At 42.4% G+C, this 23,061-nt stretch overlaps 4 protein-coding genes across 11 annotated transcripts; 2 read left to right on the top strand and 2 right to left on the bottom strand.

The window, feature by feature from the left end:
* Nucleotides 1-949: 949 nt before the first annotated feature.
* Nucleotides 950-9,167, top strand: LOC109474008 (enolase-phosphatase E1-like). 7 transcript variants are annotated; one of them, XM_019774208.1, is made up of 10 exons: nt 950-1,100; nt 3,710-3,831; nt 4,993-5,085; nt 5,774-5,860; nt 5,980-6,048; nt 6,541-6,645; nt 7,049-7,117; nt 7,445-7,513; nt 7,636-7,740; nt 7,956-9,167. In XM_019774208.1, exons 2-10 carry the CDS (start codon nt 3,733-3,735, stop codon nt 8,946-8,948), a joined length of 1,689 nt encoding a protein of 562 aa, XP_019629767.1. In that variant the 5' UTR covers nt 950-1,100; nt 3,710-3,732; the 3' UTR covers nt 8,949-9,167. The 7 variants fall into 7 exon arrangements, with proteins under 7 accessions (XP_019629767.1, XP_019629765.1, XP_019629766.1 ...); XM_019774206.1 differs by having other exon boundaries at nt 4,990-5,085; XM_019774207.1 differs by having other exon boundaries at nt 950-1,104; nt 4,990-5,085.
* On the bottom strand, nt 9,167-14,186 carry LOC109474009 (monoglyceride lipase-like). 2 transcript variants are annotated; one of them, XM_019774214.1, is made up of 8 exons: nt 13,943-14,186; nt 12,989-13,098; nt 12,518-12,675; nt 12,139-12,240; nt 11,757-11,846; nt 11,451-11,526; nt 11,059-11,198; nt 9,167-10,570 (listed from the first exon to the last, which is right to left on the bottom strand). In XM_019774214.1, exons 1-8 carry the CDS (start codon nt 14,083-14,085, stop codon nt 10,442-10,444), a joined length of 948 nt encoding a protein of 315 aa, XP_019629773.1. In that variant the 5' UTR covers nt 14,086-14,186; the 3' UTR covers nt 9,167-10,441. The 2 variants fall into 2 exon arrangements, with proteins under 2 accessions (XP_019629773.1, XP_019629774.1); XM_019774215.1 differs by having other exon boundaries at nt 12,518-12,654; nt 13,943-14,183.
* Nucleotides 14,187-15,057: 871 nt separating this feature from the next.
* LOC109473348 (monoglyceride lipase-like) lies at nt 15,058-18,670 on the bottom strand. The gene is made up of 8 exons (XM_019773214.1): nt 18,522-18,670; nt 17,831-17,940; nt 17,157-17,293; nt 16,518-16,625; nt 16,122-16,208; nt 15,840-15,915; nt 15,474-15,613; nt 15,058-15,188 (listed from the first exon to the last, which is right to left on the bottom strand). Exons 1-8 carry the CDS (start codon nt 18,668-18,670, stop codon nt 15,069-15,071), a joined length of 927 nt encoding a protein of 308 aa, XP_019628773.1. The 3' UTR covers nt 15,058-15,068.
* Nucleotides 18,671-21,643: 2,973 nt separating this feature from the next.
* LOC109473347 (protein PFC0760c-like) lies at nt 21,644-22,846 on the top strand. The gene has a single exon (XM_019773213.1). It carries the CDS (start codon nt 21,644-21,646, stop codon nt 22,844-22,846), a length of 1,203 nt encoding a protein of 400 aa, XP_019628772.1.
* Nucleotides 22,847-23,061: the final 215 nt, after the last annotated feature.

Genomic DNA, 23,061 nt, shown 5'->3' with positions numbered 1-23,061 from the left:
TGCTATCCACCCCATTCTTTCTTCTGTCCATTCCTTCCTTCCTTCCTTCCTCCATTCCTAGTGCCTTCCTTCCTCTTCCCCTTTATGTCATGCCGCCATTGATGCAATTCTCTGGAAATGTCAACATCCCATGTATATCACGCAATGGTCCAATGTGGTGGCAAACACAGACTAGATTTACCAATAAATTCCCTAACATAATCTGTCTAAAAGGCATTGGTCTTCTGAGTTACATTATATAATTACGAGGTAAAGTTTACATCATTCAATCCCTCCTTCACACCCTGGTTACGAAGTGCTGTCTTGTCAACGCCTATAGATTTAGGACAGATTCTTATAATCATACAAGAATAATGACTTCCACAGGTATAACCACGCCAGTGCACATCGATCCTATGTGTGTTTGACCTGGACCTAGTTTTTCCTTCATCGATATTGGCTAAGTACTATCAGATAAACGGAAACCATTTGAAGAACATAAAATGGTTTTCAGTGCAATCGCAATAGGACAGCGTTCTTGCACACTAGGATGTAATAACTACTTATTCTGCCCGTTCCATTTCTTTCTGTTTCCTAGAATGGGTGAATGGTAATTTTTGGTGGGTGGTGTTTGCGCTATAAGGGGGTGGTGGTGTTTGCGCTATGAGGGAGGGGTTTGTACTTTGAGGGGGGTGTTCTCGCTACTGGTATTTCTAAGTTAAATATGAAATGACGGACTAAGATTTACTTTAAGCATATATTTGTCTACAATGTTAAATATCTAGTAGATCTATAATAAGATAACGTGCTTTTTCATCATACATGTATGTCAATCTCATGTTGACCCAATTCTGACAGAGCCCCCAAATGTTTATACGGGGACCGCGGGGCTGCATGCTGGTTTGTTTTGGCGCGCCGTTTCGCTCTGAAAACGTCAGCTGTCAGTCACTCTTTAAACTGGGCACGCCGATCGCTACTGGGCCGTCAGACCTCTCGGCACAGAGCTGCGCACTTCGCACTTGCGGATAGCCTTCTCCGGGACCTGACGTCACTTCAGTGCTGTGCTGCTGTAGTGCCTGGTGCCGTGTAGCTGCCCGTCATCTTGTGCGCCCGCTGGATAGGTAGGTCTGTTATCTACAATCCTTAGTCTTTACCATCGCTGTTGTGTTCATCCAGAGCATGCATGACGGGGATGATATAGTGTAATTATCAGTGAACGATGATACTTGGCCCACGCCGAGCGCGCTATGATCCATATGCCATGCAGTATGTAAACACCCATGCATGTGTATTTGGTACATGATCGATACCTCGTATAATACCTTTACTACAACTGACAAGATAGTTTAAAGACATACTGTTTGTGTTGTAGACGGGAAATCTTTGATTTAGAGAAAAATCCGCTGTGTATACCAGACATGTTCTGCTTGCACAGTTGAATGGCACAGGAAATAGGGCCTCGCCAAAACGGGTTGAAGAAGTACCGAAGAATGTTCCTTGCATTGTCGCACGTCATCGCAATACCGTAAGGATAAACATTAAACCTCGGCTTAGTCTAGTTGTCCTGGTCGAGGATTAGGATATGTATATCAAGGAAGTCAACCCTTGTCAAATGCAGTGCTGTTTCTGTTGGGACAATGTCATTGCCGCAAACTGTGTGGTCTGGGGGAAATAAATTGTGGACTCGTGGGTTGAGCATACATTCTGATAACAAGTCATAATGACTTGTATCTCTTACATATTGTGGTCGGCGTTTAGCAGTGTGTGTGTTGAAGGTGATATTGCCGGAATGAGTGTTTCCGGATATAGCCGCTGGCAACTGCATTGACCAGGCATTGCCCCTGCCAAAAATAACACCAGTTGTCGGCCTCAGGGTGGGTGGGTGCCTGGGAGAGGCACACACCGTGCAGTATATGAATCATGGTCTGGCCATTTCGTTATGATATTCTGCAAGCCTGGAGCACATAGCCAACATAACAACTATCGATTCCTGTCAGAGCCACGACTGGACTTCATTGATCACGTACACGATTCTCAGTTACGCTGTTCTATATATCATATAGACTGTACATCAGCTGGCCGCCATGCCCCACTGCGGGTATCATGTTTCGTACAGCCGACATGTACCAATCCACATCGCACTTACAATATATTTACAACTCTACGGAAAAGAGACTGTATTCTCTCAGACACAAACTTGTAATGTACAAAGTATCTCCTGTGAATAATTCTGGTATGGAGTCCTTGTTCACTTTAATACATGGTGTAGACATTAGCGTCGTTATATAGTACTGTTCGCCTATTTGAAATTTCGTTCCTAACCAGTTGTTAGATTGATTGATTCCTGATCCCAAGATCAAGAAAACAGCATAGAAGCTATGGCTAAGGAGTGAAATAGTTAATACGTGATGCTACTTGAATATTAGTCCAGATCGGCCACGTTATTTTCGTTGCCGACGCTGTATCATAGCCTATCATTCTATGTGCTTGTGACATCGTATTCGACAACACTCGGTAGTTATGAAAGTCGAGTTTTGTGCGCCAGAAACTTTTCAAGAGCTGCGGCAATATACATGTAGGTCATATTAGCTATATAGTATTCATGGCACACCTCTACGTGAGGCCCGTGGGAGGTTACCTACGGTCACCGGTAGCACATGTAGGTCAGGAGGACAGCGGCCTTTGGACAGACAGACCCGGCTATTGATCTATTTCTTAGCCGCGTTCTGTTTTCTTCAACTCCCCATGACAAAACGGTCTCCAACACCTAATCTTTGGAACATCGGCACATTCCTGTGTCAGCCATCCTTCTTTTAACACAAGGACTCCTTTCTAAACCCAACGTTAACATAATCCGTCTTGTGCTAACACTTGTTTGTAGTCGTGATCTCTTCCGGGCACTCAAAGAAAGACGATGCCTGGAAAGGCTTCCAGTATGTATGCCAAGGCTTGATCCCCCACGACAGTCCCTGAAATATTGACCACATTTTTCGAATGTTCATAATTACGGCAACTTAATTCTTGTATCCCGTCCAAGGCAAACGGTATATGCTCAATAATTTGTTCTAAGCTTATCGAACTGGCGTGAGTATATATTGGTCTCGGTTGCAGTAAATCATCCTGGCGCTGATATCGGTGTGTTACCGGCTCAATCCAGCTCACACCGGCTCAGCATTTTCGGCTACGTGCTACATGAGTCATTAGGGGTGGGAGAATGTTGGGGTGTGTGGATCACAAGCTAGGCTTTGGCAGACCGCCATCAAACTGATGCCAAATATACTACTATACTATACTATACTATACTATACTATACTATACTATACTATACTATACTATACTATACTATACTATACTATACTATACTATACTAAACTATGCTATGCTATGCTATGCTATGCTATACTGTACTATACTATATACTATACTATGCTATGCTATGCTATACTATACTATACTATACTATACTATACTATACTATACTATACTATACTATACTATACTATACTATACTATACTGCACTACACTACTAGTACACTACACTACACTATATTATACTATACTAAACTATACTGCATTGTACTATACTCCTCTACACTACACTACACTATACAGTGTACTATTATACTATACTACACTAGTATATTTCAGTCTATGTTGGGCAGCATACTTGCTAACCTTGAACGCTGTTCATACGGGGTGTACAGGTGTATCAATTTTGTATCTGCACAGGTGGAAGTGTGAATAGCCTGGCTATGGCAGACTCCGTGACAGAAGCCGTGACATCTGCACCCGCGGGGGAGCCTGGGGAGGTGGCCGCTAGGGGGAAGGACGCTCTGGAGAAACGACCAAAGGTATGCCAGAAAAGGAAAAGACAGAAAGCTCAAGAAAAATGATATAAGAAAGAAAAACAGACCATAAGAATAATATTTTCCCATTTACTTACTAGTATGTAATTAGCAGAAGTTTACGGAACTTTTGCGTTGGTGGCATCATAATCAAACTAAAGTCACGTATGTATCTCGTAACGTATTCAGAATATTAAAAAAATCAATTTTAATTTTCAAATCTAATTTTCTAAGCATCTTCTACGTAGTTGAAAACATATACATAAGCGTGTTCTCATTTGCATCATGCATGTTGAATAGAGGGAGAAAATAATGTACTTTTAAAATTTAATATTATACTTTTCAGCGTGTCTACTACTATATTGCTTTGACATAGATCTACACACTGCCACCATTGTTAAGTACCCAAGTACGCCTGAAGTAGGGCAGGTCAGGGCGGTCGGCATACTTGTCTGCTTGCGTTCATGTTTACCGACTCGGCCGTGCGCAGTGACACGTTCAGCCTATGTCTGGCAGCATTCCGCTGAAATGTAGATCAGGGTCAAATGTCTTTCTGTGATACGTTTGAACCCTGGAGTAGCCTATATATTACACCATTTGTAGTACTCCATACAATCCGATATTGTCTTGAATCGTTGGGTGTTTATCAAATTTGTATTAGACATTGAAATACCAAAATGTATAAGAAAGGCAGTATTTACTCTTGTAAATTTTCCTATGTTCAAGTGTATTTATAATGATGTATTTTACGTGCAATTTGGCATTTTTAATTTGTGTGTGTGCACAAACCTCAATTTTGCGTGATTAACATGAGGTCATTTCGTGTCGATAAAATGTAGGTAGTGTAATATATTCCGTGTTTACCTATGAATAGGCTATTACCTAAAGAGAAGAATTGCAGCCATTTGAATATGTAGAACTTAACCGCTCTCAGAATATATTTGACTATACTATTCTCCAAATTGCTGGCTCGGGTGAGACTTTTCTGTTAATTTACTTCTGTGCATCTTTCAAAGATAACACAGTTGAACTAAGCATGTATCGGGTAGGTACGTGTTAGCTCTTCAACTTGACCTGTGTCTTTGATCTTAACAACTCACACAGTAAACTTTCCGTTAACAGAGAGGTAAACGCTGTCTTCCCGACTTTGTCACATAACTCTAGCAGGATAACAGACACACCCTTCACAATGGCGCCCCCACACCTGCAGTACTCCCCAATGACGTATTGGGCTTTCTGGAAGTGGCCATGCCAGGAACGGTATGTCAGCAAAAAGTCTCGTGGTGGAATTTTCCACTGTCCCAAAACCCGTGAGCTATTATATTGACAGCTTCGAGGTGGACTTGGCGAAGCTCCTAATGCTACCCTTCATATATTCTCACTATCCCCCTCCCTATCTTTCCTTCCACACTGTTCCTATAATTCATCGTCATTCGCCAATCCCTGTCTCTCTACGAATACTAGTAGTTTCACATCCAGTCTACCTCGAATGTCAAGTGTAATAGCTATGCGTATCTTGAGTGGTGTGTTAACGAAAGGTTTGTCTATATGCTTCGCAGGCTAAGCTTTCAAAATGTAAAAGAAAGGGACATTAATGTTTGATGCTATCGTGAATTTTCAAAACCCAGCTTTAACTTTGAAGCTTTGCGGTAATGTGTATTGACATCCGGCCTTCCATTATTATTCGATTGCCATGCACGTTTGTAGTACCAGATATCGAGGTAAAATGACTAGGTCAGCCTCTGTAGAGGGTATGTAGGGAGATTTCCCGTAGCGATCAAGTTTTCACAGCAGCAATGCATGGAGATAGCGGACGACGCTGTCCTGTCCTTGGTGCTGCTCAAGCAATCAAGCAGTGAGGCCATATTGCAGCGCCACCTAGCTGTGGTTGATATACTTGCAGGACGATGTATACTCGTAGTTAAACTCATTGTACTAAATTCTGCAGTTCCCTGCCGATGCCGCAGGAGGGACTCCTGTAGTGACTGCAACTCAAGAGGCCAACGAGTCAGTATCTGTCGTATCGCAGATAACGGTAATTCCTCAGTTATTTCTCACAATTCTACCTTCCATTTTTCCGTACCTTTCTTCCTCCCACTTTCCTATTCATTACTGTTCCTTCCTTGACCTTCCTTGCGCGTGCATTTACCACAGAAAGAACCGACCAACGCTCCTAAAGTAGTGGAGACTCAGGTAACACAGAAACACACAGGTGAAACACAGGTTCGTCTGACCCTTCCGCCGGTTGATATATATGGTCTAGTTATTCCATTTCAACTCCCATGCAATACTTTTAATTGTTATATGTGTATATTGTAATCATACGTGAACTTTCTTTGCTCGCTTTTCCATTTCATAATGCACTTTATAAAGTGATGGTAATCTGATAAAAAGAATGCAGGGATTCGATGGCAACAACGTTTTACGGTTTTAAAATATTGTAACCATGGACTATGACCAAGAGAGACCATGACCATGATAATACGACGTTAAAGACTACCCGATAACAATGTGTTGTTTTGTGGAAAATGTCGCACGGTCGAGCATGACTTCGAAAAATTCGCCCACATTTCGGTACTACATGTACTCATACAAACTCCAGTCCGTAAGAATGATTGCTACCATATCCCACCCATTTTCCGCGTGTTAACTGTTGAGCTGTTGCTAACTGTTGACACATTATCCCACTGTCCATTCCTTTTTACCATGATACAGGAAACGCCAGTTCATAAAAAAGCCCCAGTTACAAAACCAGACACTTCGAGTGTAGGACTGTCACCGGAAGTGTTGAACTTCTTGGATCTGACTTTATTGGGGGTGGTACGTTGACCCGGAAGTAATTCTACTATACCCATAGGTTCATACGCATGGAACCAATAAAATGACATATACAGTAATATATAAAAAGTGTAGACAATATATATATATACATGTTCAAACAAACCTTAGTCATTGCTTTCAGTGTCCCTAAGAAGAGCGAATACTTGTATGCATGCCACGTGCTAAACGCTCTAGCAAAACAAACTGAAATGGCTTTTTATTACGACATATCTAGATGCCTGTGTCTCAATCCTCTCAACTTGTGAAGACTCTTAAGCCAAAGCTAGTACCTGTTTTCAAGAGACCTAATGTTACATAGATGGACTTGAAACTGTACTGTTGGTTGGAAAACTAATGAACGAGTGAACGCAACGCTTGACCCCAGCTGATATTCCTTCGTTAGGCGGAACCAGAGATGACCGAGGATGGATCACAGGCGGCACCCGCAACACCAGACACTCCTGAGCCTAATGTAATATCAAAGCGGACCTTTTCTTTTACTCTTTTCTTTTAATCTGGTTTACAAGACTACTACCTTTCCTCCTTATCAATTTCTCCTTGCACTTTGGCTACATTTCGCAATGTGTTCTTCTGCGCAACTAATTATCCCCTTTCCTCGCATCCTTATATTACTCGCTATTTGCTATTACATGTGTGTACTGTCCTTTACCGTGCTATTCGATCCTTGCTAAATATGATGCACTTCAACCTAATGACAAGGAAGTGAATACATAGTTCGTTTTGCTGTTACAACTGGCTTGGAGACTTGCTTATGATTTTTCACCTTTTCAAACATCAGGTAACAACAAGTTACACAGTCCGTGACCGTGTCCCACAGGCTTCATCGGCAGCCAGCGTTGAACCAAAGGTATTCTGCTTTTCTGGTCTTTCGTTCTTCAGTACAACATATGGAATCTTCTGGCATACGATTATTGGTTTTAAATGTGCATGATTAATGTTTGGGCATTTTGTATTTTCCCGGTGACTCAGATAGCTGATGAGGTTGTTGTCCAAGACATGGCTGAGGAAGCAGCTACAGCGAGACAGGAGATACCGCCTCAGATAACACAGCCAGCCGTGGACGTGACTGTGAAGGTAGGTTGGGCACCAATGGCGTGATCGGACCGTTCTGTTACCATAGCCCTGGAGCCAGCCGTTTTTGTATCCGGGGCAGCGAGTGCAAGGAGCCCCGTTACAAAACGGGTGGCGCCCAGGGTTCTGTTAGGAGCATGTTATTTGTAACAGTCGAATTAAGAAAATCACATGTAGTAAACATATTCCGAAACAGATCATATGAACATTTTTCTTAGGTCACACCAACAACAGTCAAGGCTGAAGAAGAGGAAGCCAAGGCTGAAGTACAAAAGACAGAAGCTGCAGCTGAAGATGGTCGAGTTGCTGCAGAAGTAGACCTGGAAGAGGTCTCAGAGCTTGCCGTTGAGGAGGTAAACATGGCTCAAGAAGTTGTTTACCAAGAGGAGCTGGCCGCTGTTCAGACAGTCCCCCAGGCTCAAGAAGATGTACACAAAGAAAAAGAAGCACCAAAGGTTGAAGTTGAAGACATCGCGCCGGCGAAGACGGCTGAGCCTGAGGAAAAGCCACCAGTGGCAGTAGTTGAAGAACCGGTGACCGAAGTTACAGAGTCAGCAGCTGAAGTTGACAAAACGGCGAAGGAAGTTACAGAGTTGGCAGCGGAAGTTGAAAAACCGGCGAAGGAAGTTAAAGAGACGACAGCAGAAGTTACAACAGAGCCAGGGGCAGAAGTTAAAGAGCCGGCGGCTGCAGAAGTTACGGAGTCGACAGCGAAACCGGCGACGGAAGTTACAGAGTCGGCAGCGGAAGCTAAAGAGCCAACGACGGAAGTTGAAGAGCCGGCAACGGAGGCTGAAGAAGCAGCGGCAGTAACGATCACGGAGAACGCATCAGAACCAGAGAAGACTCAGGCTGAGGCGGTGGAGGAGGCAGCCCCGACAGCTGACGCGGATAAAGCCAAGAAATCACCCGTCGCTGCAAACACGGAGTGGACCGAAGAGCAGGTTAAGGAGTGGTCTAAAGAAGGCTACGTTCCTATGGTCAAGAACATGTTCCTCCCCTCCACGATGCCCGTTTTGCCTAGCCCTCTATTCTATATCGGTGTGGGGGCTTTGGCGATCCTTGTTTTCTATTTGACGGAATCCCCCATCATGGCCCTCATGACGCTGGTGTTGGTTCTTGTCCTCATTCTTCTCGCCCGGCTGTTCTATCTATACAGGCTCCACGGCCGGTGCGCTGAGGAGTCGGCTGGTAAGAAAAAATCAGAGTAAAACAGAGAAAACTTCCTGCTAGGAAATAATTAAAAAATCGTATACTCGGAGCTAGGACATCAGCGGCCCACCAGAGAATGCGTAAAGCGCTTTGTAGAATAGGATACAAAGTGAAACTGCACGCAAGCTGCTGTAGATGGTACTAGTATGTGCCCCTGAGCTCGTGCCGCCTCCGTGCCAACGGTGGTGCATCTAGGCCTGCTCTATCACCTATGAAAAGAAATTATCCTAATCATGAACGCTAGGAGGCAGTTGCCATCATGTTACCAACTGCATCAAGTGACTGAACTTGCTTCCTTTATGTAAAGGTTTCAGAGCATTCTCCAAGTGTTAGGGCCTTTCCCTATACATAGGACACATTTTAGCGACGGGAAGGATGAATAGGATTAATTCCAAACATGCCAAACTTGGAAACACGTCCTGAGTCTAGATGCGTCACCTCTATTCAGGCCTAGATGAGTAAAGTAGTGTTGTCAGTGTTTCAAGCTTATCTTAACCCGTTTATCATTAGAGCAAGTCAATTATACGATATTGGAATGCAAGCAAACACTGCTATAACCGACATTTACCACAAGGTTTATAATGTATACTATCACATATTATCAGTATGTACACAATCCGTACTGGATATAAAATCATCAGAGCGCTGTATATAAGCTATGCACGATTCGGAGTCTTTATATCGAATACTATGATTTCAACACAATACATAGCGCAATATCTACATTCAAACTAGTCATATATGATACATACTCATGATTAAAGATCAATGTCTAGTGATATGAATATTACATAAAGCAGCCATGGAATAGTACAATCAACCATAATGACAGACATTGTACTGTATTTCTATATTACAATAATATGTAGTCATTGAATTTCACATCTGATATGTACTATACTACATGTATGACGATATCACAATAAAATTTAGTGTCATCATTCAATTCTTATGGGACGTTATCTGATACATTCACTAGTATATTTCTTCGGAACAAAAATGTGCATTATACAGTTACGGCTAGAGTCACAATGCGCCTGTAAACAATACTTGCACACCTATCATCTACACTCAAATGAATGTTTGGTTTCTCGTTAATAATTTCAACAGGCTGGCAAATAATTGACTAGCAAAGTACTTTATTCACAAGAGACGGTGTTTTGATGTCGACCGTCTGTCATCTTCGTCAGGGCAATTACAGAGAACCATAATTGCCCTGATGAAGATGACAGACGGTCATCGAATGCGAAACGTCGTCTCTTGTTAAACAAGTGGTTGTGAATAAAGAAATTTGCTATTCAAGTTTGGTTTCTTTTAGACAAGTGACATTTCCATCAGACTATAACAGTTTAAGATTATTTACAAATTCATACCCGATGGCTAATTGCAACATACAGTGTATACGACATTCATACATGTCAAACAAGTGACTATTATATATATTCTATTTGTTACCGGAGATATGTTATAGTCTGATGGATATAACGAGGATTCATAACCATGAGGAGGAAGTGTGTAGGGGGTCCAGGCGGGGTAACAGCCAATCCAGGACGTCCTTCTGAACTTTCTCGGCGTCTTCAGCGCTCTCCAGCAGCAGGGAGTGAAGACAGTTGGGATACGTCTGGAGAATAGACACAGAGACAAGGTGTACCGTATGGTTAGCCTCCTTCGCAGACTTTTGATGCGATGGCGTTAATTTTTTTTAGGGGAGTGACGCGAGTTATGCAGCGGAGGGAAGGTTTTGCTGCCTAGGGACTTTGCCGGGGAGTCGACGTCCCTCGGGAGCAAAACCTTCCCTCCGCTGCATAACTCGCGTCACTCCCCTAAACAAATTAACGCCGCCGCATCAGAAGTCTGCGAAGGAGGCTACGGTATAGTATACATTCTTGTGGACGGTTTTGCAGTTTACAAATACGCAGTGAGCACACCCTCCTAAATGGCGAAACGCCTAGATGATTTGTTTAGTAAAACTAACTTAAAGTTGGCACTGGTGCGAGTGAAGTGTCACATTGCAATAAGTTTTTTTTGGAAACGGACAACTTGTCAACAGTCATGAAAACAGTGCATAACGCGGTACGAGTACAGTAGGCAGGCAGTAGTCACAAGTACCTTCATTTGTTTGTCTTGGCTCCTGGCCTGTTCGTACAATTCTCGGGATCCAACTATGTCTGTTATGGTGTCGTTCTCTCCGTGAAGCACCAGAAATGGACAATCGACTTCGTGCAACCGTTGACGTGTTTCCTGAATGCCTGTATCATACCAGAATGGGGGAAGGAAGATGACTTAGTTAAGAATGATTACACACTTTTTATGATAAGGTAGTTTTAACTTAAAAATATCGCACACCAGGAATATAGAAATGGTACAACCAAAATAGAAAAGGTATACGTACTTCCCTCGTAAAATCTCAATAGCAACACTTATTGGTAAGACCATACACTTATCTTAATTTACGCTCTGGTATTTTTCGTATTTGACAAAGGACAATGAACAGATCCTACCATTAAGCAGCTGGTGTGCTGCCCGCAACTTAATCCCTTCTTTAAAGATGAGAGGGTCGTTTTCGTACATCGTTTGCTGCAAGGTGAAACACAGATCTATTAAGGAATATCATTGAAACATCTACACCACACGCAAACTACATGAATCCCAGAAATCTCATTTTAGCATCTTCTACTCCCCAAGTAGGGGGTTGGGTTTGGGTATTATTTAGGCGTGCTTTAGGCTTCTTATCGTTTTTTTGCGCCAACCAGTTAACCCAAACCTCTACTTAAGCTTGGAGAGTAAGCATCTCCGACATAACTCACGATTTCCAGGTTTTTGCTGATGAGTAGCGGACGGGGCCCTCCCAACCGGACCTCTGGGAGGAGCCAGGCGCCGAGTTGTGCAACGACAATCTGGTAACGTAAACGGTACGAAAAGTAGGTAGGAAGAAATAAGAATAGACTGCATTTCTCAGAAGCACAACATTATATACAAGTCGGAATATCATGAAAGACGAGGCGTCTTACCAATATTGCATTTACTCGTAACGATATGTAATCTTTCAAGCCACATGAGAGGTCACCAGAGGCGCGACCCAGATAGTCTACTATAGACTGAACTGCCAAAGAATCTACTTATTGAGATATGTTAAACTTAGGTCTTATCAGGTTATGGGTACCGGTGGTAGATAATGATAAATGTTACCATTATTGCCAGGAGCGCGGCCCGTACTGCAGGCGAAAACAGTAATATCCCAGCAAATTGACCAGGACGCTCCAGAGATGCTCGAATTGCAATGACGCCACCCTGCAAAAAAACGACTATTCAGTGGTACTGCAACCATGCACCAGCGAAGGGATGGAACACTAGTGATGAAGTCGCATTGTGAGTCGCATAACAAGTCGCATTGAAAGAGAGAACTTGCAAATTCAGTATAACAAAAGAACAAGGAAAGTAGACATTACTGTACAAAACATCTATCCTGAGTGCCAGCCTTTTTAGCTTTCTGTCGTGGGGAGAGCGGGGGAGAGCGTACGAAAGCTAAAAAAGGCTGATACTAAGGCTACAAAACATCTAAGCGTACCATGGACTGTCCCGACAAGAAGATGGGCACTCCTGGGTACATGGCCGACATCATGTCAATATGCTGTAAGGCGTCTCTGGTCATGACAGCCAGGTCCATGTAGTCTCCTGGGATCCCCTCGCTCTGACCATGGCCGACTTGAGTACACGGTAAGTTTACTAGTATCAGTTTTAGACTGTTATTCAGTATTATAAAAGTACTAAATGTGGAACGGAATCTGGGTACATACTGATTATCTGTCAAACGAAAAAGACACACTATAGATAGATAGATAGAGCTGTCTTGCATGACGGTAGAATCTTTTAGTTCAGCGGCATAGCTGGAAAATCAGCTAAATTGTGCACTTTTGTCTATTTATGATGGATTTATCTAGCACTACAACAACCGCATGTTCTAGTGTGACCCAGTACATGCATGTCTCCGATGTATGCCAGTTCTCAAACTCAACGCGAAGAAGCGACACACACATACCGTGATCATGTGAGAAGACCAGTATCCCATGACTGTTGAGAAGTCGTGCCAGGATGGGAGATATCAGCATACAGTGGCACCTGAAGCCATGCGCGTGGAACAGCAGTGCTCTAGGGGAAGAAAAGACAAGGTTACGACAAGGGTAACCTTTTTTTCTGCGCCATTTTCTTCTGTACCCTTTCCATGGACGGTACGAGAGCTAGTGACAGCTCAAAATGTACTTCTGACGGGGCCCTTTAAGACAGAGTAATTCCTTTGAAATTGCATTTATCTTTCAGTATCATTATATCTGTTTTAAATCGTCTATATCACTGAAGTATATTCCATAACGTTGTCACGTCGATAAAATAAATCTTATAGAGGTCGAGAGTGTTGCGAAGAAAATTACGTGGAAGTCTATAACCCGATTGGCACAGGGCCCGGCGTACCAGGTCATACTCATAGTACCTGATGCCTGACATAAGACACAGAGGGGAAAATTTCATGGACGCATTCTGAGGAAGGAAACGACCAGCACGTACGAGACATTTCTAGATATGGGCAAACCACCGTATACCACCGCCACGCCTACGTGTATACGTAACTTTACAAATGTAAGTAAATAAGTTTATATAATGTTTAAGCACTCTACTGTTTGCGTCTACGGCCTTTGATCCTTGTGCAACACAATGCGTGACTTAGTAGTGAGTGCGTAACAATGCCTGGAACCAGAAAACATAACGTAGATCTAAAGACACTTGAAATATCCTCAGTCATACAGTGTTTAGTCTTTAATCTTTTTGTCCTGTGGGTGATACCATATGCCGAAATGCGGGTACTCATACAATAGAAGCACAATTTCAGCGGTCAAGACTAGTTCGTTGATTTGGAATCTGGCTACGCCATATGCCTGTGTTTTGCCCATACAATCTTTCCTACCGAACCACGGAAGTAAGTCACAGTGAAAGAAGTTACCTGGGTTTCTCGCCTTCCTTGAGATTAGGCTCCCATGTCTTACAGAACAGGTATTGTCCGTCTGCGTTCACCATGTGCGGTAAGGTGTTGTAGCTGACCCCCTGGGGGCTGCAGCGCTCCGCCACACCACCGGAGCACGCCATTACTAGTTTTTGTTTGATCGGATATGCTCACAACGTTGGACGGTCGACCCGGATGAACTTTGACCGTAAGATGGAGGTGAAGGTTGAATAGTAGTTGTACTATAATTACTACAGTTACAGTATGATGTACAACAAGTGGGTCCCTGTCCAGTAGCCGTAGCTCACTATAGTATACGTAAGTTACTATAGTGCTAACTCGTGTAATCCAGAAAATAATACTCTTTCTCCGTAGGAGTTGTTGCCCTCGGATATGGTTCGCTGAGTCTCTATGTGTGTTTTCTTACTCAGCGTGTACGTAGCTATTTGAAAACACTTGAGTGACAGGAAGGGAGGGGAAGATCTTGTAGATTTTGTAACGACAGATTGACAGACACAGATAGTGCAAGTCACTGGGTACACAATTTATATAAGGCTTAGTTACGACATGCACTTCCGGTACCTGTCCTATGTCCATCGCAGTACATTAGTAGTCCATCTCTTTGGTTGTGTTAATAAGGTTACACAAATGTAAGATACTTCCGAAAGACTTGAAATTGTTTATGGGATTAATTTTATTGCAGCAAAACATTCTTTAGACACTGAATACAACTTCATTTAGCTCCCGTTGATGATTATGATTCGAATTCAATTTGGGACATAAAGTATTTCTCAAAATACCATCGTCTGTTACGGTATTGGAAATAGGAATTCACATTTCGAGAACTTATAATTATAAGTGATATTTGTTAGAAATGACGAGTGTCAACATGTTCGCATACATCAAGCAAATGTATAGGCATCTGTAAGGTCATAAGTACATGAAACCTTATGAATATTACTCTGTAACAAACTGTTTCCAGCTGATTTAGGGAGTCACATGAAGTAACTTGACTTTATTCATAAGTTACCTGAGTTTCTAACCAATCCGTAAAACTTGGTTCTCCCATGCCTCCAGTACTGTCCGACTGTACTGTGCATATACTATACATACATGCGAAGACTGACTAAGTGGGCTTTGAATCCCTGGTCACCCTGGCCAAAAACCAGTCCAGTATGTCTTGTTTGACCTTCTCCACGTCTTCAGGTGTCTCCAGTAACAGGACATGGCGACAGTTGGGGTATATCTGTGTGCAGAACGGTTATAGCATCAAATGAATGATGTTTGCTTCGATGGAGCCTATAGCCATAAATATAAGACAACGGGGTATGTGCTAAAATGTTTTCTTGCTGTACAACGTGTGATACTATACTTCCCGAATATTTTTTATTGTACACGCCGCATAGCGTAACAAAACCGAATTGCATTGAGAAACGCACTGTGTATATGATTTGCCCCCCCCCCCCCCCCTGTGTCACAGAAGTGACCCATAACAATAAACAGTGAATGATCATCTGACTCTGTATTGTACCTTGATTTTCTTGTCCCGGCTCCTGGCCTGGTGATATAATTTCCACGCCCCGGAAACGTCACAAACTTTGTCGTCATCTCCATGTATCACCAAAAAGGGACAGTCCACCTCAGGAAGCAGATTTTGGGTCGCCAGCATGGCTGTTAAAGGCAATGGCACAACGTGAAGTCCTGATTGACCAAATCATTCGGATTTTCAGAAAAGTGCGGTTAGATGAACTTAACGTCCAAAATCAAAGTAAGAGCAAGTAATTTGTCGTAATAAAAGCCTCATGTAGATATGATGTCAAATATTTGAAGACAGCAAGCTTATCCAAAAGGGCTTGGCGATTTCTTAGTATCTCTATTGATGTTAGAAATTTCATACCATATAAAAATTTCATTCCAAGGTGGATAATCTCGGGTGCTCCTGATACCAAGGGATCCTCTACATACATCTTTAGCTGAAAAATATATACAGTAGTTAATTAGTACATAACATATACACATGCGACTCTTTCATAGCGTGCGTTAAACTAAATCTAAACTAGAAACATGAAAAAGTTCCACTATTCCAGCGGCAAAATAATGTACAGTCATTGTATACCTTATCAGCAGTGAAGATACTATAGTAGCAGTGTGCGTGTGACGTTTCTCTTCAGCCATGTACCTTTTCGTTGTCCTTGGTCAGTATGTGTCTGTTCTTGGGAATTTCCATGCTTGGATATATCTTGTAGGTGATCCACGCCAGGGTCCACTGGTAAGGATGAACAAGAAAAATTAAAGGCATGATGGATTTAATGTAACTGTTATTAACTTCATGTACGGAGGTATTGTTTTGGGTGTGTGTGTTCGTACACGTACAGTTTGATTTCTTTGGCAGAAAGCGCATAGAGAAGTAGGCAGAGTTCACAGTATTTATTCATAGTATGAAGAAAACGGAGGTATGAAATCTGATATATTTCGAGAACATTGCCAACGAAGTATATCGTAGACAACATTAAACTTTCTTCAATTAACACTATCTTTCCGTTAAAATGTATGAGCAGTAAGTATATGTACATACATATATGTACGAACTGGTGATGACGTTTTCTATAGCGGGTGAAGCCAGCACCATCCCGGCGAACTGACCCGGACGCTTGCAGGCTGCTGTGATCCCCGCACAGCTTCCCTGGGAGTGGTAGAATTTGTATAGAACTAGAAAGGTAACATTTGCAAAGGAAATACCTAATGTTTACATTCGCATATGGTCTGCTCTGTTAATTCTTACTCAAACACATTCACATACATGGCGACAGGAGTCTAAATCCCTTCTATAGCTACTATGAAATTGCAACATTATGAAACCCAACACCAGTTACCATGGTGACAGACGGTCTTGGTCAGGTCATTGACCAGGTCAGTGTTTGGAACGGAAGAAGAAACAGAGCAAAATCAATATTTTTTACTTCCGTAAACATAAAACTGAATCCCTCCAACTATACGCAAATCAACCAAAACTGTTAAAATCTTGGTCTGACGACTTCTGAAGTGAAGACCCAATAATAGTCTGCATACAAGAACACTGAGTGAATCATGTGATGTCTTCAGAGGCCACAGGGACACTGAGTGAATCATGTGATGTCTGTCAAAGCCGTAACGTGAACGTTACATTGTGTTTACTTATTTCGTACGTAATCTTAGTGATTTTGTTTTGATTTACCATGGAATGTCCGAGCAGGAAGATCGGTACGTCCGGATGTCGAGCTCCCATCATGTCCACATGCTGAAGTATGTCTCTGGCGAGGATGTCGAAGTTTTCCACATAAACCCTCTCTCCTTCACTCTGACCATGGCCAACTGGATGCAAGTATTACATGTGTATGATTACGGTTTTTACCTTGTAGCCGAATTAAGTCATAAAAATGTTTTAGCCGATGTGATCTTGATGATATCATTAAACACTCATCATTGCATCTTACACAAAGCCTTTATCAAACTTTACATATTAGCGGAGTTAAATTATCATTGACAAATACTAGTATTGATAATGGAATTCATCAAAGAAAATATTTGGTAACAATGATATGGTAATAGTGATTATAATAATAGGTTTACCATAAATCTATGTCCGAAGTATATAATTATAAACCAATGTAAGATGGAGGTGATGAAATATCTAATGCAGTGCTATTGTCAACTAACGTTAGGTCCCATACTGAGATATGGTTAGCTAGCTATAGAACTATATCTTAGTGAACTTTGACTTAATAGTGGGTCCAAGACTATACAACTGTTGGATCTATAGACCACAATTAATCATTTAATCATTGGTGTTCAGGCATGCGCAAGTCATCAGTTCCAGTTTGGTGACATGTAGCAGTGTGAAATGTTTACCGTGGTCATGTGAGAAGACTAAGAACCCATGCCTGTTGAGAAGCTGGGCCAGTATGGGACCAAGAACTCCACAGTGACTTCCCCGTCCATGAGAAAAGAACAGTAACGCCCTAGAACAAGGCAAAATAATCATGATCTTTAACAAATATTAACACCATTGTCCTACTGTTTTTTTACACAGTATTTCTAAACAATTTCATGTCTTAATCAGGTCATAGACCCTTGAACTTTTTTGCCCTGCGGTGGCATACTAGTAGTTAGTTCGGCATTCGTTGCGCTTCGCTGCGGTGTGATGCGTTGCACAAGAAATACCCCCTAATCATGTAATCGTACATATACAGGGCACTATATGGATGGTACTGTATGTGCAACCCATATATATATTTGGGCTCCACAGGACAGGGGATGTATGATAGGCCAAACAGAGCTTTCTTTTGTACCCGGAAGTAGTTTCACATTGTTACATTATAATACACATTGTCAAGTAACTACAACTAAGTAAATTACGTTTCTTAGTAATGGTGAAAAGGTAAGAACAAGTATGTTTCATAATCGAAGGTTTGTTAGAAATGTTCATTAGAACTAGAAATTTGCTATTGTGTGATTAGTGACCTTATGACCTTTGATCTCCTGCAAGTGTAGTGTTCGTCCACCGAATGACTGTCGAACTTAGTAAGCCGGCATTACGCACCTAAGTTTCTGCCCAGCCTGTAGAGCGGGTTCCCATGTCCTACAGTACAGATACTGTCCTTCTGCGTTCACCATGTGGGGCAGGGTGCTGTAACTCACGCCCTGGGGCGTGCGACGCTCCGAATCTGTGCCGGTCACACCCGGGGCCATTTTAAGTAACGCCGCTACTAACACACTCAGGCACTGTGTAAACATAAATTTAAAGGAGTACTAAAGTCCAGAAGGGAGTGCTATTTTTCGGTAGATTATGCTGCAATGCATACATAACTAGCCAACTTTTTACACAATTTTGCTTGTACGACTTGCGCGGCGCATGTTTGTAAAGCGATATCAATATAGTCGTCGATGTATGTGCTCCGCCAAACAACATGCCCCTTTTCAGATTTCTACCTGTATCAGGATTATATGTAAGTGTTTTTAAACCGGCAAAGGCAGAGTTAATGATATCAATGCAATAAAAAGCAAGAAATCGAGCATTTTGTAGATGCATTTTCTCTACTCGCTTACATAAGGCAACGGACATGAATATACAATACCGGACATAGTAAGTAATACTACTGACTTCCTGTACGGTTAATTAGATATGCCCCAAATGTCAGATGATGACTCCAGATAGGTGACAGATTTTACATGGTATTGTCACGTTCATATAATTTCTCCAAACAGGTCTACTGTAAAGTGGGTCAATTTCACGTGACTTTGGTAGAATCATAGCTTGCTCATATTTGCTGTTATATAGTGTTTTCACGGTGCTTTTGTGTTAAGGCCACAGCAAGTAAATTTTGTGGATGGAATCCTCCTCAGACTTCCAATTTAATGCGATAGGGCGAAGAAAAAACAAGGCGGGCCCCCAAGAAACAAGATTTCTTCATTTTCAACTTTTGATATTACAAACCTTGTCAAACAACAATTGAGGCGTACAAAACAAAACCAACAGGTCTTTATTCCGGTATCTAACAGTATCACCTGTCCTTGTAGACTGTCAACACTTGCCATCAAACACGAGCAAGAGCATTTTGTCCATTTTCGGATGCATGTGAGGACAACAAAATTTCTTGTTTTCCCCCCCAAAATCAATGCGCTCGCTGATGTCATCCATAAAATTTCTTGCTGTGACCTAATAAAATGGGTGAATGAACTACCATGTCCCAGACTGGTGTCTTAATTCCTTATATAACCAGGCAGTTGTGGCTAGTAGCCATGGTAACCGGGAGCAAATATTGTTCGTGTTCCAGTTAGAATTCTGAAATTAGTCTGCCTTTCATGAATGAAATATTCTTCAACGACTGCCCGGTGTCAAAAGACGCCGATTCGGAGAGACGTGGGGAGATACTGACATCGCCTGCGGACTCCAGCAAACCTTGCCTGCTGCAGCCCGAATTCACACAGCCCCGAGGCCATAGTTTCTGAGCTGAGGAATCCAGCGTTCGTACACTCAGCACTTTGGAACATTTCAACACATACAGGTCAGGTAAAGAGGCTTTGTTACTCGTCCTGTGCTAACCTGTCTAGACGTATATAAGCCATTTTGTGGCTCGGCGCGGGCTGCGCTGGAGAAAAGACACTGAAACATTTTGTGACAAAAAGAAGGTCCTCCGTCAAGATGAATCCGGTATCTACACACAGGGCCTTCGTCTTTCTCGTTCTTACCTTCTCGGCGATATCTCACCTTTCGGCAAGTCAAACCTGCTTCCCGATCCCTCGTGCCAGAAAAGACCGCTGGCTTCTTGTTTGCCCGTCAGCAAAATGACGGACAACAATGGAGGTACGGCCAACATCCGCACTTTAGCACCTAATCATAAGACGATGTGTCTATCATGTGGCGATGGTCAGAAAGATTTTGTCGAAAACGCAAATGGTAAAACAGGAAAGTGTGTTGCAGGTGTGGAATGGCTCGCACTAAGTGGATTTCATTTCGGCATATTAACGTCCCAAAAACTAGCTGGCATGGACCCTTCTTCTCTCCTTCGTCTTTTCCTTGTTGGCGTAAAGATAGAAAAAATAGGCAATGCCACATTCAAAGACTTCGTGAGCCTGGAAACACTTGACCTAGACAATAACATGTTGAAGTCAATTCCAAGACATTGGCACAGCGCTTCGCACTCATCCCACAACTACTGCCTTAAGAACCTTTCAATTTCGCACAATAACATCTCCATCTTAGAACCCGCATGTTTTCAAAACTTAAAGAACCTTCAGTATCTGAACCTACGGAGCAACGTATTGGAAGAATTACATAGTGACTGGTTTATTGGTTTGGACAAGCTTGAAGTACTGTATTTAAGTGAAAACAAATTAGAAACAATTCCACCCAACGCGTTTAAATTCTTGCGACAGTTAAAGTTCCTGGACTTAAGAAACAACGACTTCAAGTGTTTGCACAGGGAATCATTCTGGACCCCGGAGAGTCTTGAAAGTGTCGAGCTTAGTGGAAATAGTCTTGCCGTTTCCAAATCAAATACTGCGCATAACATGACATGGGGCGTCAAGTTGATAAGTTGTAACCTATTCGCAAAACAGTGGATACAGTTGCATGTCGACGGCACAGTGTTACACATCAATTATGATGCCTTTGACGAAACATTCACTATCGATTGGTTTAAGATTCAGGGCGAACCGAACAGTGCCAAACCCTGTGATTATTTTTCCGATAAATATAAGTTAGGTCTTTCTAGATTTTTCCATCCTTTTGTCGTCATAGTAAAAAGACACAACATAGGAAACATAAAGGAGTCTTTATCGAGCGTTTGTTCAGAGGCGTGGTCGGAAGCTGGCGGTATGAGTATAGGGTTGAAGGGTGAGTCTAGCTTGCGGTTCTTCCCGATCGATGTACAAACGAGTGGTAATTCAGTGCCACCTGGGACAGGTGATTTTAGCATGGTGGTGACTAGGCAGAAAAAACAAACAGATACCGGAGACAACAGAGACCAGTTTGTGCCAAAGGTAGACTGTGTTGCTGTCTTATTCCACGGCAAAGAACATTCCCTCTATCACGGGCAGACAAAGATGAGGAAACATGTTGAGGACGCAAAATGTTTAGCAAGGAAAGCTGTATCAAACGAAGACAAAATTGTAGAAGCGAATACAACGTTTGTCAATACAACAGTAACAGGTCGAGGTAACATGGAAGACGAAACGGACAGGTCGAAAGAGCAAAAGACCCGCCATGCATCAAACGAAGAACGGGCCATACGAACACAGGTCCGTGATGTAGTTCACGATACAGATTTATTCATTCCTCTAGTAGTGATCGCTGTATTGGCAGGCGTGTTCATTGTAATAGGCTGTCATGCTTTGTTTTTCTTCATAAATAGAGGTAGAAATGACCAAAATTTGGGACACAATAGACAGGACCTCCCATTTTCCACTAGTGCCTTACAGGGCAATCCGATGTATCCACATGGAACCTCCCAGTCAGGGAGTATACAGGCTAACCAAACAGACAACACGTACAATGAAATAAATGACGATGAAGTATACGATCCGTCGGGCCACTACTACAGTGAAATAAAGGACCAGGACACAGGCGGTGGCAGAACAGCAGTACTACATAGTGATCAGCAAAACGGCAACACGTATAACGAAATAAATGAAGATGAAGTATACGATCCTTCGGGTCACTACTACAGTGAAATAAAGGATGAGGATATCAGAAATGCCGGCAGATCCGTGTTTAAGTCGGTTTGTCCACGCAAATTTCACGAAATCGAGGAGGATCACTTTAACAATGTCGCTGGACAATCCACAATGAACGGGACCTACGAAAACGACGATGACGACTCTTTAGCCTCCTACATGTATGTTGAACAGGACTCACAAAGCGAGAACTTTGAGAACGACTCCCTGACTTCTTACGCTGGACAAACCTCTCCCCGGCCAGAAAGCTATGAGGACATGAACCCCTTTACTGTTATAGATGAAGTACGGTTGTCCGTGATTGACGATGTAAGTGACAACTCAGTACTTTACAAGATAGGCACAAGGTCGGTAGCTTCTGTGAAGTGTAGATTAGAGAGATGTTCTCCCACGAAGTCCGCCGATCAGGGGCAGACGACTTATGGCATGACTGACTGTACAGAAACGTCTAATGACACATACATCTGCACACCTGCAACACAGGGTAATGTCGCAACTGACGATACTGAGAACGGTGACGATACGGAAGAACACTCTCAGAGTATTTCTGGTGCTGACGAACACTCTCAGAATATTTTTGGTACTGACGAACACTCTCAGAGTATTTCTGGTACTGACGAACACTCTCAGAGTATTTCTGGTACTGACGAGGAAGATTCAGTAGAGGTAGAATCGATCTTGGATGAATGAGGATTTCGAGAACTTAGAAATAAATATATTCTAACGTAATGGATTTATTGTTAAAATTGACGACGCTTTTTGAGCAGAACTAGTATTTGTTATATTTTTGATGTGCGATAAACACAATACAATTGTCAAATGACACGTGTATGTGTCACGGTGTTTAAGGATGATAAATAAAAAATATTTGAATTGTCAGAACTCTATCTCATTGCATTGTTATT

This window comes from Branchiostoma belcheri, unplaced genomic scaffold (genome assembly GCF_001625305.1).
Source record: "Branchiostoma belcheri isolate BF01 breed outbred unplaced genomic scaffold, Haploidv18h27 scaffold3, whole genome shotgun sequence".
NCBI lineage: Eukaryota > Metazoa > Chordata > Leptocardii > Amphioxiformes > Branchiostomatidae > Branchiostoma > Branchiostoma belcheri.
The sequence above is the reverse complement of the archived record's forward strand: the minus strand, read 5'-3'. Positions and strand labels throughout refer to the sequence as shown.

Excerpts from the sequence above, each read along its gene's own strand:
- LOC109474008 (XM_019774206.1), top strand. The coding sequence starts at position 3,733 with ATGGCAGACTCCGTGACAGAAGCCGTGACATCTGCACCCGCGGGGGAG. Across the intron at positions 7,514-7,635 it reads CAGCCAGCGTTGAACCAAAG|ATAGCTGATGAGGTTGTTGT; the intron begins GTATTCTGCTTT and ends CCGGTGACTCAG. Across the intron at positions 7,741-7,955 it reads CCGTGGACGTGACTGTGAAG|GTCACACCAACAACAGTCAA; the intron begins GTAGGTTGGGCA and ends CATTTTTCTTAG.
- LOC109474009 (XM_019774214.1), bottom strand. The coding sequence starts at position 14,085 with ATGGCGTGCTCCGGTGGTGTGGCGGAGCGCTGCAGCCCCCAGGGGGTC. Across the intron at positions 13,099-13,942 it reads AAGGAAGGCGAGAAACCCAG|AGCACTGCTGTTCCACGCGC; the intron begins GTAACTTCTTTC and ends TTCTTCCCCTAG. Across the intron at positions 11,199-11,450 it reads AGCACACCAGCTGCTTAATG|GCATTCAGGAAACACGTCAA; the intron begins GTAGGATCTGTT and ends GGTATGATACAG.
- LOC109473348 (XM_019773214.1), bottom strand. The coding sequence starts at position 18,670 with ATGGCCCCGGGTGTGACCGGCACAGATTCGGAGCGTCGCACGCCCCAG. Across the intron at positions 16,209-16,517 it reads TCACCAGTTCGTACATATAT|TGGACCCTGGCGTGGATCAC; the intron begins GTATGTACATAT and ends CATCCTTACCAG. Across the intron at positions 15,916-16,121 it reads TGACCAAGGACAACGAAAAG|CTAAAGATGTATGTAGAGGA; the intron begins GTACATGGCTGA and ends TATATTTTTCAG.
- LOC109473347 (XM_019773213.1), top strand. The coding sequence starts at position 21,644 with ATGGAAGACGAAACGGACAGGTCGAAAGAGCAAAAGACCCGCCATGCA.